The sequence below is a fragment of the Erythrolamprus reginae genome, chromosome 9 (assembly GCF_031021105.1).
Source record: "Erythrolamprus reginae isolate rEryReg1 chromosome 9, rEryReg1.hap1, whole genome shotgun sequence".
Lineage (NCBI taxonomy): Eukaryota > Metazoa > Chordata > Lepidosauria > Squamata > Dipsadidae > Erythrolamprus > Erythrolamprus reginae.
Window position 1 is genome coordinate 5,818,021 of NC_091958.1, and position 16,340 is coordinate 5,834,360.

The window sequence follows — 16,340 nt, forward strand, 5'->3', positions numbered from 1 at the left end:
TTATTAGATTTGTATGCCGCCCCTCTCTGAAGATTCGGGGCAGCTCATAACAATCATAAACAAAGTACAAATCTGATGTTTAAAAACACAATTTAAAAACCCGTATAATAAAACAATCACACAACCCAATCACCAATAACCTTTGTTAAATGAAAAAAATTGAAATGTTTGCCCACAGATAAACGTCCTCCTTAGAAGAGAGCTTTGTCGTCCTGTCCTCTTGAATTTGATGGATCTTGAAATAAGGCTGAGCATCAGGGCACTAACTTCAGGCCAGACCGTATTTAGACTCACCCGCTCAAAGTGCTCCTGCAGATTATATTTCATCTGTACCCTTTCGGCTGTTTCCATCTCCGAAGCTGTGCCTAAACATCTTCGCAGGGTTCCGATTTCCTCGTCGGCATCTTCTCCCAGAAAGATCCTCTCATCTAGATTTCCAACTGACAGGATGTATTCCTCATAGGCCTTGTTGATGGCCTTACTGGAACGAAGAATGGAAGACAGGCAAGGGGATGATCGAAACACAAATGTTTATGTTTATGTTTATTAGATTTGTATGCCGCCCCCCTCCGTAGACTCGGGGCGGCTCACAACACAATAAAAAACAGTTTATAACAAATCTAATAAATTTACAATTTAAAATATTTTAAAAACCCCATTATTAAACAGACATACACACAAGCATACCATACATAAATTGTTTAGGCCCAGGGAAGATATTTCAGTTCCTCCATGCCTGATGACAAAGGTGGGTTTTAAGGAGTTTACGAAAGGCAAGGAGGGTAGGGGCAGTTCTAATCCCTGGGGGGAGCTGGTTCCAGAGAGTCAGGGCCGCCACAGAGAAGGCTCTTCCCCTGGGGCCCGCCAGATGACATTGTTTAGTTGACGGGACCCGGAGAAGGCCCACTCTGTGGGACCTAATCGGTCACTGGGATTCGTGCGGCAGGAGGCTGTCTCGGAGATATTCTGGTCCAATGCCATGAAGGGCTTTAAAGGTCATAACCAACACTTTGAATTGTGACCGGAAATTGATCGTCAACCAATGCAGACTGCGGAGTGTTGGAGTAACATGGGCATACCTAGGGAAGCCCATGACTGCTCTCACAGCTGCATTCTGCACAATCTGAAGTTTCCGAACACTTTTCAAAGGTAGCTCCATGTAGAGAGCGTTACGGTAGTCGAACCTCCAATCATTGCTTGCAAATGATTGCTAAACGTTTTTCATAAGCTTTCATAAAATTGTGAAACCCAACCTGAATCCCAAGAGAGTTAGAAGCTACAGGCTGGTGGATCCTTTGTACCCAGAAAATCCTAAAATTAGTAGTACTGTTATTTTTATGGTACTTACAAGCTTTCTGCAAAGTTTCCAGGATCCAAAAATCCTGTCAAGTTCTCCTCTTTTCCTTTTAGGATCTACCAAAAAAAATAAAGGAATTGAAGTTAACGATCAATAGTGGAGCTGTAATTATTCTGAAGATGGGTTAAAATTGTTATCCAATGACATACCTTTTTCTCAAAGAGCTTTTTCACATAGGGCTTCCAAAAATGTTCTTTTATTCCCTTGGCTTCCAAAACCAAGCCATCGTGCAAGGAGCAGAGCTTTTCAATGATGCAAGGGGCTTCAGACAAGAGCTTAAAGTCCTTACTGTGAAAGTCTTCAGGCAGCCCTTGGAATGGTTAAGTGGGAAGGGGGTGAGAGAAAGAAATAAAGAACATTTTTCTAACTTCCTAAATGGACAGATGGGAAAAAAGGAGAAGGAGAAGAAGAGGAGGAGGAGGAGGAGGAGGAGGAGAGAAGAAGAAGCAGAAGAAGAAGAGGAAGAAGAAGAGGAGGAAGAAGAGAAGAAGAAAAGAAGAAGAGAAGAAGAAAAGAAGAAGAAGAGAAGAAGAAGAAGAAGCAGAAGAAGAAGAAGAAGAGGAAGAAGAAGAAGAGAAGAAGAAAAGAAGAAGAGGAGGAAGAAGAGAAGAAGAAAAGAAGAAGAGAAGAAGAAAAGAAGAAGAGAAGAAGAAGAAAAGAAGAAGAGAAGAAGAAGAAGAAGAGAAGAAGAAGAGGAGGAGGAGGAAGAGGAAGAAGAGGAGGAAGAATACCCAACCCCCACACAATCAATTTCCTGTTGTACGTAAGATCTGTTGTTCTTTTAAAGCATGAAGGATTGTTCTTCAATTTTCATCAGGCAATTAGTTAAGTCTGAATACAAATATTTTTCCTCTCTGGCACACTATGATTTTTCTATGGTAAACTTTTAATAAATGACTGGCTATCACAGGAAAGTAAATGTGTGAACTTTTTAGCACAATATACATCAATTTGCTGGTCACATTTTATGGTCTAAGTTCATTTAAAATAAATAATAATATTTGGAGAGCGGCATAATAAAAGAGTATTAAATTTACCTTTAAAACTCGGATTCAGAATCTCCTTACGATTTGGGCACTGCAAAGAATTTCCATAGACTAGATCAAGGACGCACAGTAAAAGATGGTATGAATTTACCAAATCATCACTGATCATAGGGAAATTGCCTGTGAGGTTCAATATGGAGAAATTCAATATGGAAGAACTCAGCAGAAATTATTTTTTTAATCTAAATTAATAAATTTGCACACCACATTTTTTAAACAATAACCAGATGCAATCTTGAGAATATATGCCTACATAATATCAATTAAATCAATTATTTATTTTGTGGCTTGTTTGAGACCTGCTGTAAAATATATTAAAATGCTAGGTTGAATATTATGATGAAATGCTCAAATATTCAATTATGCGCTGAGCTTGATATAGAGGGGGAAGAGCATTAATATGGTCAATTTGAAGTGAGGATTATTTTCTTTTAACCAAACTTAAATAGCAGAAAGTAATGTTGTTTCCAAGCTTAAAATGAATTCTTTCACTCTTTCCATTCAAAATAAATAGGCAAATTAAAATATTGCATTTATTTAATAATGGATTCAGATAGCAAGTACTATAAATTTAGACTAGCGGAAGGTAATATTATTTAAAAGGGGGAAACTAAGAATACAAAATTAATACTCAACGTTGCTAAAAATCGGTAGCAGTCTGGATTAGAAGCAAGCAAGGCGCCTGCAGATTTGCCATGCAAGGAAATAAAACGTAAGATGTCAGTCTTTAAGCTAGAAAGCCTATCACTTAAACAAGACCAAACCTGCCCTTTCAAGTACAGTTGCTATGATAAAAGAGCAAAAACCACTTCCCTCAACAAAAAGAAACAGAAACAAATTGTGTCTGTGTGTATTTTGAGTTCCTGGGCATAAGCAACGTAAGACAGCCACCTGTCTCATTTTAAGGCTCTGCAAATTTATAAGGTGGGTTTGTGTTGTGTATTGTATTGTGTATTCCACTATTGTATTGTAAACAGGCAAAAAGTTAGTACTATGTTTCTCACTGACAGAAACTTCTACCATAAAATTTTTGTGTAATTTTATGCCTTTAAGTCAGTGCTGATTTCTGGCAACTCTCTTAATCTTGTTTAACAGATGGACTTTCTTTCTTAACTGAAGGAAAGGGTTTTTCTAACTGTGCATTGATTCGTTGTGTTCCACTCAATTGGAACATATTTTACTGGTATGAACTTTAATAAAACCATATTGAACTGTGGGTTTTTTCCCCCAAATATTTTTAAATAAAAGGTTTGAAATTTTAAAGAGAGGTTTGTGAAATGTTCTTTTTCTAATATTTACTACGAAAAACTTAGAAATAAGCCCACAGAATATTTATTATGGATTATTGTTATTATTATTTATTAGATTTGTATGCCCCCCCTCTCCGAAGACTCGATGTAAAGGCATATAAAGTGTAACAATTTGCAACTGATGTATCTGTGCTCATAATAAAATTAAAATTGAGATGCTCATTTAACACTAAAAGGATCTTTTACTAATTTATCAAATATATGTATCTATCCCATTCCAAAAGATATCCTGTCCCAATCCTTTTGAAAACAAGGCAGAAACATAATGGGCTGGTTGTTACTGTTCTTACATTCTAATCAATGAAAAAAAAAAGCCAATTCTTACCTTTTGCATAAACAAAGAGGACCCAGGAAAACTGGAAAACCTCAGAAACAGTGCAAGGTTGTCTCCTTTTTAGAAATGTAGCCATAAAAAAAGAAACAAATGTATTATGTTTCAACTGTCTAATAAAACGTTTCAAAATGTACATTAAGAAGATACTTATTGATATACATTCAGACTGGACCACAGAAGTGGTATACAGTACACCCTCGAGTTTCGCGTCCTCGAGCATCGCGAAAGGGCTATATCGCTAGTTTTCAACCCGGAAGTAAACTCCACCATCTGCGCATGCGTGCCTTTTTTCTATGGCCACGCATGCGTAGATGGTGGAGTTTCCCGCCGGGCAGATAAGCTGCTGGGTGGCTTCCCTGGGTCTTCCCCCTCTTGCCCCGGTAAGACCCCAGCGGCGGCACGAGCAACGGCGTGGGCGGGCGGGCGGCACGCGCGGGGACACCCCAGCTCCACTTCCCAGCTGGGAAGCGGCCCCAGCAACGGCGTGGGCAGGCGGGCGGTGCGCGCGCGCTTGGGGAAAACCCAGCTCCGCTTCCCAGCTGGGAAGCGGCCCCAGCAACGCGCGCGCGCTTGGGGACACCCCAGCTCCGCTTCCCAGCTGGGAAGCGGCCCCAGCAACACGCGCGCACTTGGGGACATCCCAGCTCCGCTTCCCAGCTGGGAAGCGGCCCCAGCAATGGCGTGGGCGGGCGGGCGGTGCGCGCACGGGGAAACCCCAGGTGCGAGCAACGGGGTGGGCGGGCGAAGGGCGGGCGGCGGTGGAAGTAAAAACACCATCTGCGCATGCGCAGATGGTGTTTTTACTTCCGCACCGCTACTTCGTGAAAAATCGATTATCGCAAGGGGTCCTGGAACGGAACCATCGCGATAATAGAGGGATCACTGTACTGTACTGTATTTCCTCTTTGACAGCCTGGAACCCTTAGGCTAAAAAAACTATTGGTCTACATATTATAGCTCTTGTATTTATTAAATAAAACAATAATAGGCCCTTAATTAATTAATTAGTAAGATTAATTCAGCAAGGACATTTCCTAAGAAAACAGTTATAAATGAGACACAGACTATGAATTGCTAATATAGTTACAAATATCCCAAATCAGGAAAAAACAGTTTGAAGCAGAAGCAAAGTCTTAAAACCGTAATTTTTGGAACATGTCAAGAAAACACAGGTAATAAATAGATGGTCCTCCATTTATGACCACAATTGGAAACTGCATTTTAATCAGCCACAAAGAGTTAATAAGAATTAAGTGAAGAACTCGTTCATACTTGTAGAACAAGATATGAAATCTCCTTGGCAGAATTCTGAATTAACCACATGAATAATATACCTTTGTTTCCTTCCTCTGGGCGGTCGCGGTTGGTCGTCTTGTGGGTACTTGAAAATGTCCTGAAAAATGGGTTCATACTTCTTAAAAATTACAGCAGAAACTGTAAAGTTTCTTTCTAATCTTGTGGTACGTTCTCTGAACTGGGAGGGTAGGTCTGCCATATCTTCCCACTTCTTCATCTTGTTAAAAAACTCTATCAAACTGAAGACATTTGCGATGATCAGAAATTTAAACTTCAGAGAAATGTTTACATTCCAAAACATTTTGTTGAACGATTCTGATTTATATTATCTCCATGTGTCTATTATCTCCATGCGTCTATCCTCGACTCCCATCATTTCATTTAGTGACCGTTCAAAGTTACAATGGTACTGAAAAAAGTAAGTTAAGTTCATTTTTAATACAACTGTTGCAGCATCCCCAAGGTCGTATGATCAAAATTCAGACTCTTGGCAAATAACTATTTATGACAGCTGCAGTGTCCTGGGATCATGTGATCCCCCTTCTGTGACCTCCTGAGAAGCCGAGTTAACAGGGAAGCCAGATTGACTAAACCGGTGTTTCCCACTTGAAGATATTTCAACTCCCAGAATTCCCCAGCCAGCATCTGCCAAGGTTGGGAAACACTGGACTAAACCACCCTGTTACTAACTCAAGAACTGGAGTGATTCACTTAACTGTTGCAAGAAAGGTTGTAAAATGGGGATTAACATTCATTTAACAAATGTCTCACTTAGCAACAGAAATACTGGGCTCAATTGCGGTCGTTAAGTTTAGGATTATCTGTATGTGATTAAGGTGCTTTCTAACCATCAGGTGTGTGTTAAGATATAATAAGGCTTCATTAGCATATAGTAATTTACACATTAAAATGGCAATATAATGTTCTGCAAAAGACTTTCTAAACTTGACAATCTCAGCATTTTAGAAGAGAAGTTACCTTTGTCCTGAACAGCGCAGTATTCTGATTAAAGACACATAATTTCCTTCAACAGTCCCTCTGCTAACTGTTGGGACAGCTTTCCTGCAAGCCACATATAACGAACATGCCAACCAGTGCAGATCATTCCCCTGTTAATGGAAAACAAAATAAATTCACCCATTTCTGAAGTTATACCACTGCAAGAAATTCGTTCCTGATTGGGAATTAGCTATATTATTTAATTAGATAGCTATTAGCTTATTATAAACATCTTTGAAAAGTTTGCTCAGTTCCAAATAAACAAATGATCATATTCTATTGGAAGAGGAAAGCTGATCCAGGGAAATGTCTATGGAGAGTCTCAGTTTCCAGAAACATCTTAAAACAAAAACCAGAAAGTCCAGTTGCCTCTTGAAAAAGCACCTTTGACCCTGGGAAACAGAAAATGAAAAACACCTTGGCTATACGGAAACTGTAGTGGGACTTTGTGAGCTCCAGTTTACACATTCAGAAAGGATTTGCAAGGCTCACATTCACATATGTGTAGATTACTTTTGCAATAAAGTACTTTTGCAATAAAGTCTTCGGAGAGGGGCGGCATACAAATCTAAGTAATAAATAAATAAATAATAAAAATAAATAAGCAATCTGGTTTAAGTCTATTCCAGCAGAACTGATGTAATAGCCTCTGAATTCTAAATTCCACAATTATACTTCAAAGGAAATAAATATTTGAAGTTTAAAGCATAGTTTTCTTTCTTTAACCTATGCTTTTTCAGCATATAGTGTGTTAGTACCCTCTATCAAAATAACATAATAAAAGTCTGGATTAATTAACAATCTACTAAACTAAAAACAGTGTATAATCTGTGAGACTTCAGGAAGGTTACAGACTGACAGGCATGAATTCAGGCAGCCATTCCTACTGATAAACTGCAGTGGCAAAGCAGCAAACTCAAAAAAACAAAATATTCATACTGGTTTACCAAGAAACATACCGTATTTTGTTTATTCATCAAGTGGCCAAAAATAGAATGCTATTTACCAAACAGTACTATAATTTAATTGTCAACCTAACTCATAAAGCATAGAGAAAACTCTTGCCTTCCATATAGATCCAATATTTAATTGGCAGGATAAGGTGCCAGGCCTAGAAGTAATCTCCAGAGCAGGCCTGTCATCAGTTCACACCCTGGTGATGAAAGCCCAAACAATGTCAGCTGGCGGGACCTGGGGGAAGAGCCTTCTCTGTGGCGGCCCCGACCCTCTGGAACCAGCTCCCCCCAGAGATTAGGATTGTCCCCACCCTCCTTGCCTTTCGTAAACTTCTTAAAACCCACCTCTGCCGTCAGGCATGGGGGAACTGAGACACCTCCCCTTGCCTATGTAGTTTTATGTATGGTATGTTTGTGTGTATGCTTTTAAATAATGGGGTTTTTAGGCTTTTAATGTTAAATTGTTATTTTAGACTTTTAATATTAGATTTGTTACTGTATATTGTTTTATCAGTGCTGTGAGCCGCCCTGAGTCTGCGGAGAGGGGTGGCATACAAATCTAATTAATAATAATAATAATAATAATAATAATAATACTGGGCAGGCCATGTTGCAAGGGTGCCAGACCATCGCATCCCTAAACAGCTCCTCTATGTTTTGCTGTCTAAAGGAAAGTGATCACATAGGGGACAAAGGAAGCGATACAAAGACATGTTGAAAGCCTGGGAAATCCTGGCACAAGATCTATCAACATGGCGCATGCTGATCCACCAAGGCTGCCAGACATCTGAGGACAGAAGAACAACTACAGCACAAAAGCAGTGAGCGCAAAGCCAGAGCTGCAAATGCTATGACAATGGCGCCCACACATATCTGCCCAACATGTGGCAGAACATTTTCTGCCCGTATAGGTCTTATCAGCCACCTGAAGATACATCGTGGACAGCCCACAACCTATTAGATGTCAAGGTCCTCTTCTAACAGGATGGACGAACCTCAGTATTTAATTAGGAAAACAACAGGTAAACAGCTTATTTCTGATCAGGTGCAACTTTTGGAAGATTGCTTTTAAAATTAGAGTTTTCTGGACACATATTGTAACTGGAGACTATGTGCTTCAACAGCTGGGTGCACGAACAGCGTGTGACTGGTTTGTAACTCCACCAAAGCTATTACATAAGCTTTAAACCCTCAAGCTAAAATCCATCACTCTCACTGATTACATGTTTCTTTATAGACGCTTCCTCTCTTCAACACTGAAGGCCTCTTATTTTGTTCATTACTCTTGTCTCTTAGCTGCTTTTCTATTGTCCATCAGACGTATTGCAGGTGTGATTTGCTAAGGAATGCATTTATCCATTTCAATTTACAATGTAGGGTATCATTAAGTAATATTCTCCAAGATCACAACAATGCAACTCATGAAAAACAAGCCTCAGTGGATAAATCATCCCTTTACGATACACCACAACCAACTCCAGACACCCTCACTCTACACCAGTGTTTCCCAACCTTGGCGACTTTGGACTTCAACTCCCAGAATTCCCCAGCCAGCGAATGCTGCGAGTTGAAGTCCAAATATCTCCAAGATGCCAAGGTTGGGAAACATTGCTCTACAGCAGCAACTTTAGTGTTGGGCAAGACTCCCGAAAGGACCATGGACAGCCAAGGAAACAAACTGAGGATCATCAGATTACAACAGTTCAATTAGTGACCATTCAAAAGTGACTTAGGACCATTTCTCACAGTTAACAACCCTTGAGGCACCTGCAGAGTCACGAGATAAAAAATTTGGATGCTTGGCAAACTGATTCATATTTATGACGGTTCTATGATCCTCTTTAGCGACCTTCCCAAACAACTCAAAGTCAATGGGGTGGGGGTGGGTGGGGAAGCCAACCGAGTGACCCACTTAACGACCCCTGCAGCGATTCGCTTAGTGCAAGGGATAGGCAAAGTTGGCTCTTCTATGACTTATGGACTTCAACTCCCAGAATTCCTGAGCCAAGCATGCTAGCTCAGGAATTCTGGGAGTTGAAGTCCACATGTCATAGAAGAGCCAACTTTGCCTACACCTGGATTAGAGCCAAGGGACAAAACTCAATTCTCCAAGTGTCTCACTTTACAAACTATAAATCTGGGGCTCCCTTGTGACCCTGTTAAGTCGAGGACCAGCAGGAAATAACAACATAAAAGAAACGTTGGCAGGTAATAGCACAAATCGCCCTGGAGGCATTTCGCAGGCCCCGCCCCTCCAAGAGGGAAGAGCGCTGCGAGGCTTTGCTGCCCCCTAGTGGTGGCCGGCCGGCCAGCCAGCTTCCGCGCAGCCCCGCCCCCTCCGCAGGCCCCGCCCCCGGCCCCACCTCCAGGGTGTAGTTCCTCCTCATACTCTGGTAGCTGAGCCAGGCCTCAGCTCGGGCGCGCTCGTCCATGTTGAGGCTGCTGCACAGCTCCTCGTAGCGCTGCCGGGTGGCTCGTTCCGCCTCGGCGGCCGCCGCAGCCTCCTCCTCCTCTTCTTCTTCCTCCGCCGCCTCCTCCTCCTCGTCCTTTTTCTCCTCAGCGTCGCGGGCAGCGGGGGCGGCCAAGGCCGGCGCCTCCGCCTCAGCTGCGGGAGAGGCCGCGGACACGGGGGCGCCCCCTCCGGCCGCAGCCTGGCCGCTCTCCTCGCCGCCCAGCATCGCCCCTTTTTTTTTTCTCCTCTGAGGGGGGAAAAAAGAAGACTGACGGGGAGGATGGAAGGGGAAGGGCTCGCGGCTCGCGCGACCAGGCCCGCACTGCGCCTGCGCCGCGGCTTGTTTGTGTGTGCGTGCGTGTGGGGGAAGGCCGCCGGGCCCGCCCCTCGCGGCCTCCCATTGGGTGGGAGGGGGAGAGGTTCGACCCAATCCGCGGGGTCCTGTGCGGTGGCGTTACTTGTTCGGAGGCGGGGCGTTAGGAGAGCTTTGGGTCTCCCGGGGAATCCTGGGAGTTGAAGTCCACACTTCCTTCAAAGATGTCCCAGGATGCTTTTATTTATTTTATTAATTCGATTTATTTGCCGCCCTTTTCCTGAGACTCGGGGCGGGTTTCAACAAAGGGGCGTGCATAAGTGCACCAGCGTGTCTTCCTTCCGCTGTTCTGCTTTTACTCCTATATATTTTCTTCTATTCCTTCATTGGTATACAGTATTTTATTCCTATATCTTTCTTTTAGTCTTTCATTGATTTAACTTTACTATATAGTATATGCTTACTATATATTTTTACTCTGTAATCTTCATCATGTTTTGGACAAAAAGAAAGGAAAGAAAGAGAGAAAGAACTCTAACTCTAACTCTAACTCTAAGACTGTAGTTAAAATTAATCCATCACACACATCACGTCGTACACCATACATTCAACTGTTGGTGGCCGGGGCAAGATATTGACATCTCAGTGGCCCCAAGCTTGTCGGGAGAGGTGGGTTTTTAACATTGGATGTGGCCCGCAAGGGTCGCTCTTCCCACACCTGCATCAAAAGCTTTTAATTTTGATTGCAAATACACACTCAAATGAAAATGGAGAAAAATTGAGATAAAAACAAACTGCTGTCCAATGTAAATATAGTTACTTTAATGAACCACCATACCACAGAATAAATATAGATGAAACGAAAAGAAATATAGAGAAATAGATACTGATAATTTAAGATTAACGTGCACTAATAAATAGGAATTGAAATGGTTGCAAATGAATAAGCTGCAATTAAAAATATCCTGCTATACAGCAGGTATCGATTCTTAGTTCTGATACCAAAACTACACAATGTATAAAGCATAATGCTTTATTATGTCTTGTTTGTATGTATGTATGCTTTCTTTTTAAGTTGTCTTGTTTTTTATCAATGTAAATAATCAATAAAGATATATATTTTTTTTAAAAAAAAAGCTGATGGCATCTCTCAGAAGCCAAGCTGAACAAGCAATCATTCAGCTGAGGCTAAATCAACTTTCCCACCAATGATTAAAAGGATCCTATTACAGCTGGTCCCTGATTTACAAGTTTGTTTAATGACCACAAACAACTCCACTAAAAAGTAACTTATGACCATTGCAAAGCATCTCCATGGTCATGGGATTTACATTTCAATGCTTGACAATGGGTTCATATTTATGAGGATTGGAATTAGGTGATCATCTTTTGTGACCCCCTGATAAAAGCCAATGGGAAAGCCAGATTCACTTAACAACGGTGTTGCTAAGTTAACAACTGCAATGATCTACTTAACAAATATGGTAAGAAGTCGTAAAATGGGGCAAATGCATTAAGTGCAATGATCCACTTAACAAATGTGTCACTTAGCAACATAACGTTTGAGCTCAGTTGTGGTCCTCAAGTCGATTACCTGTATATTTAGACATATTGAAAATACCTACTAATGTCCTCTATCTGGGGTCTGCAAAACAGAACAGTACTTTAATAGAGATGGGAATATTTTGCCTCCATGGGTTGCAGTCACGTAACAGATGGCAACAACTGTATATTTCTTAATCTATTAATATTAAGCTTACAGTCTAATTTAATACAAGAGGCAAAGCTGCTTTTCCTAATATGAAACATTCACTAAATATTCAGTCTCCCAAATATCCCTAACTCAGGAATTTTTCAGCCTCAGTGGCTGTGGCCAATGAAAAGGCAGTTATCTTGGGAGTTGTAAAATCTAGATATTGGAGTAAATAAATATCAGATGTTGACCATCTGATTTTCATCACTTAATTATTTTCAATTTCTGGATATTTTTTAGGCAAGTGTTCCCTCTAGTTCAATCTCAATCTCAATTGGAAACTCGCAGAAGATACACCTTTTGAAGGAACTTGTCATATATTTGCAATCCTGGTTTGTTAAGAACTTCCTCCATGGATTGAACGCATTTAATTCCTTCAAAATGAATGCAGAATTATCTCACTGTCAGTTTTTGTTACGTTGTATGACAACTAAGGTGTGTCACAAAAAGGTATTTTCAATGTAATGAGACCAACATCGTGGGTTGTCAAAGAATATGTTTAATAAAAAATAATTAAACTTCCATTTGCTCTATAGAACATCATAGAAAGTAATTCAATAAATTACAAATAACTTTTAAGACGCTTGTTCAACTACAAGAAAGCAAATTCAGACTACACAGAACACAACTGGCAAATATTGCAAAATGTTCAAGGAAAATAAAAACAGGACTAAGACGGATCATGAAGCCCGAAACAAAGAATAGGAATACAAGGCAATAACAACTAAAGTTATTTTAGTCACTACCAACATACACTTCTTCACCATCCTGGATATTTGTACTGAAATTTCAGTATTAATGAAATTCTAATGAAGATTCTTAACGATTCGTTATGCAGCCACACTTGCATATTGTTTTAGCTGACAAGAGTGCGAGCCTCTCTCCTTGCAACTGATACTGGTTTAAAAACAATCTTTACTTCATATTCATACTGCTGAAACTGTAAAATTGCCTTATTGTAGACAAAGATCACTAGAATGGTAAGCAAATTCACTTCACCATAATTAGGAAAATACTTTATTTCATAAATTTATTAAAAATTATGCTTAGGGTTTTCTTTCAGGGGCAGGTACGTTGGAGGGGAATGGTACAAAGTGGTACTGTTGAAATACTCATTGACTAAGTCAACAATTGTGTTTGGAAAACTTTGGCTATATTGTGGATAACATACAAGAAACAAAAGTGCTATATTACAAAGGGCGAAATATTAAATATGTAGTGATCATGATGAAAAATTGCTACCCCTTTCCTCATGACATCTTTTGACTATTGCTAAGACACTGTATGAAGGACCAAACAAGTCGTACTATTCTGAGAGGGAAATACGATAACCAGCACAATTCAAATGATGCTTTTATAACTGTTGTAAATGACACGTAATACTGCCTTCTACCCAAGGGAGTTACGGTTTTGCATGTACAAATTTTGTTTTTATTGATAAAGATTTGGTAAAAAAAACAACACAGTCTTGTTTACTGTACAAGCAAGCATATAGAACCATATCAAAATACAGCTTTTGTTAAATTATTCCCTTTTGAAGAGGTTTGTCATTGACTATACTGCCAGTACGTTTTGTCCATTCCATCAACCTTTTAAAAAAATTTTTTTTGACTATTTTGGACCTCAGATGAGATTAACACAATCTCACACTTCATCTCAGTCAGTTCCACCATGTGGTGTGAATCTATGATTCTACCATGTCAGAGTAATAGCAGCTTCAGCAAAAATAATAATAATAACAATAATAATAATAATAAATCCTACCACACTTCAAATGTTAAGACTAATTCTACATAGTAAGGTTCTAAGGATTTATATTCAAACAGATGCTTTTAAGCATTGTTTATATCATGGTTTCATGGTATACTTTTCTCACATCATTAAAAGTGCTTTAAAAGTTACAGGGCAACTCAGCATTATTATAATTATTCAATATACCCTAAACCTTGATTTTTTGGGGGGTGGGGTGGGAAGGTGAGTGTGTATTTGTATGTGTGTGTGTATATACACATATACACACATATACATACATTATACACACACATATACGCATATATACATATACATACTGTATACGCACACATATAGATGCATATATGCATACACATATTTCTCAAGCTTGTAAAAATGTGAGTTTTAAAATGTCTACATTTCCCCTTACCATTCTGAACTGGTAACTACAAGAGGTTACGTGACAAAGACGAAATAGAAACCTGGACAAACAAAGCGAACAGTATTAACTTTGCAAGGATTCTAACCCTTGCGCGCGAATTATGCAATGTTCAGAGTGGCACTTCCGAGTTATTTCGACATGTGGATACAGCGCCTCAACAACACGAAGGCTGCAGATGGAAGCGAAACTTAAAATCAGTACCCATGGTGCTGAAGACAGGAAAGGGATAATTTAAATAAAAGCTTTCCCTTTGCTAGAAGTAAAAAGAGTGCAACCGGTAACAATAAACTTCCCTTGCCAAATGTTAACACACACACAGGAGGGCTTTTTAAAAAGCGTAGCATATAGGAAAACAAGCAGAGAAACCAATGTAAACTTTCTAAACTAACTCAGCTGAGGTAACAAGTAGCCAATTTCATTGGCTGAAATGGGAAACTTTTTTTATTTATTTATTTCAAACACAGTTGTACCTGAACTCAGAACATCAACAGTGCATTATAACACCAGATCATTTCCATAGAATTAAAGCAATGGATGGTGATGTAGATTCTACAGCTTTCATGACATTCATTAGCTGCCCAAATTATTGCTGAGTTTTGATCTGTAAATTATAAGTGTCAAGGAGGCTGTAAAACTATATTCAGATTAAATCAGTAATGCGCATAAAGAACTGTGTTCACCGCAAATATATTAAATATACAGCTCTTTCTAAGCTTTCTTTTAAAAAAAACTACTCCCCCCAACCCAAAATTATAATGCCTTTTTCCTGTAATTTTATGTTTTCTTTTTACACCACTGTGTATATTTTGATAGTATACAGAATTTCAGGAACTAAAGGAACCTCAAGAAATATTACATGCAAAATGTTTTTTGAAAGCAGTTTGCACTTCTAAACAATACTGAAATGTTCGGGTCAGTAAATTACTGATGCACTCACGCAACACTGTGTTATTTACAACAAAATAATGAAAGAACAACTTGAAAACCAGTTTATAATTTAAGTGCAGAGTCTGGGGGGGGGGGGGGGGGCGGGAATCAATCTTCATTGCTGGAGTCTGAGTCCTCCGACGAGGAAGATGTACTGTCGCAGCCAGAAGAAGCGTCTGCCTTCTCTGAAGCTTCGTCTGTGCTATTTCCGTTGCAAGAGCTCGGCTCGGTTTCCCCCTTGCCGCCTTCTTCATCCGGAACCCTGGAATTCTCTTCCTTTTCTCCCAGAGGCTTGGTGAAGCCTGTGCCATGATTTTCACTGTTCTGTACATCAAAAATATTCGATTGGGACAAAGCTGGGATATGGAGATTAAGGCCTGGCGTGAGAAGCATTCCTGGGTAAAGTATATTGGACAAGAGTAAAGGGTTAAGAGCTAAGGAGCTGGCCGTGGTGCTGGCCGCCGAAGAGGTCGAAGGAGAACCCGAGACGGAGTTTTCTCCACCATTATGTGCATGTGAGCTTTCTGTCCTCTCTTTCTTTCCGTCCAGTTCTCTGGGGTCCTGTCCTTTCCTCTCCTCGAAAGCCGGTTCAGTAGACTTGGTTAGGAGTCCTCGCATGCCGAGCAAATTTGGTAAACCAGCCATTCCTGAAAGTAACATGGGAAAGACGGCGGCCATGTTTTTCGCATCGCCCACCGAGTTCAGACCGGCAGATATTCCCATTAAACCCGTGGTCACCTGTAACGACTGAAAGTTTTGCAGGTTGTGCTGTAAGGCCTGCAGGGTTGAGAGATCCACTCCCGGGAGCAGCCCGTTGGTCAGCAAAGGGGCGACGGAAACGTTCGCTGCTGACGTAGCTGCAGCTGCTGCCTTGGCTATTTCACTTTTAGGCCGTCTTCCTCTCCTGCTGACTTCTTCTCGAACGACAGGTCCCGTGAGAATGCGGTCGAACATGCTCTCCGGAAGGAAACCCTGATGGAGCGGGGGGGGGGGGGGAATGAATAATTTTATTCCGTACCATCGTCTGTTCTGCATCACAATTCAATGCAATTAAATGCAACCCCACGATAAATAAAATAAGAAACACTAAGCTAATATAAGTTACATTTATTATCTATATAAAAAACTTAGAACTAAAGAGAAATTTCCTGACAGTTAGAACAACTAATCAGTGGAACAACTGGTCGCCAGAAGTTGGGAATATTCCAACAATGGAACTTTTAAAGTTCTATCCTATCCCTAATCCTCTATTCTATTCTATTCTATTCTATTCCATTCCATTCCACTATCTTATCCTCTCAGTAATCTTCAAGGAATGTCAATGTCATTTTCAAGTATTTCACTCTAACATCTAGGAAAAAAATTAAATGGCTGTTTGTTGCTTTTATCAGCAACACAAGTAAGGCTCAAGATTTTTTGGAAAC

General features: G+C 40.4%; 2 protein-coding genes across 8 annotated transcripts in view; both read right to left on the minus strand.

Annotated features, from left to right (window-relative positions):
* The window catches only part of RBL2 (RB transcriptional corepressor like 2), a 29,564-nt gene extending 19,483 nt beyond the window's left edge, over nucleotides 1–10,081 (minus strand). For both annotated transcript variants that reach the window (XR_011559800.1, XM_070760174.1), the window contains exons 1-8: nucleotides 9,662–10,081; nucleotides 6,322–6,452; nucleotides 5,382–5,582; nucleotides 4,039–4,103; nucleotides 2,395–2,523; nucleotides 1,507–1,667; nucleotides 1,349–1,413; nucleotides 295–481 (exon numbers count right to left, since the gene is read on the minus strand). Coding sequence is in view for 1 of the 2 variants with exons in the window: in XM_070760174.1 (XP_070616275.1) it covers nucleotides 295–481; nucleotides 1,349–1,413; nucleotides 1,507–1,667; nucleotides 2,395–2,523; nucleotides 4,039–4,103; nucleotides 5,382–5,582; nucleotides 6,322–6,452; nucleotides 9,662–9,976 (1,254 nt within the window). In the remaining variant the exon portion in view is untranslated. The remainder of the gene's footprint in view (nucleotides 1–294; nucleotides 482–1,348; nucleotides 1,414–1,506; nucleotides 1,668–2,394; nucleotides 2,524–4,038; nucleotides 4,104–5,381; nucleotides 5,583–6,321; nucleotides 6,453–9,661) is intronic.
* A 2,216-nt stretch (nucleotides 10,082–12,297) lies between these two features.
* CHD9 (chromodomain helicase DNA binding protein 9) overlaps nucleotides 12,298–16,340 on the minus strand; it is a 52,143-nt gene continuing 48,100 nt past the window's right edge. For 5 of the 6 annotated variants that reach the window (XM_070760170.1, XM_070760169.1, XM_070760168.1 and 2 more), the window contains one exon: nucleotides 12,298–15,888. In XM_070760170.1, the coding sequence (XP_070616271.1) occupies nucleotides 15,025–15,888 (864 nt within the window). In that variant the 3' untranslated portion in view covers nucleotides 12,298–15,024. The remainder of the gene's footprint in view (nucleotides 15,889–16,340) is intronic. The other variant, XM_070760171.1, reaches the window with a different exon arrangement.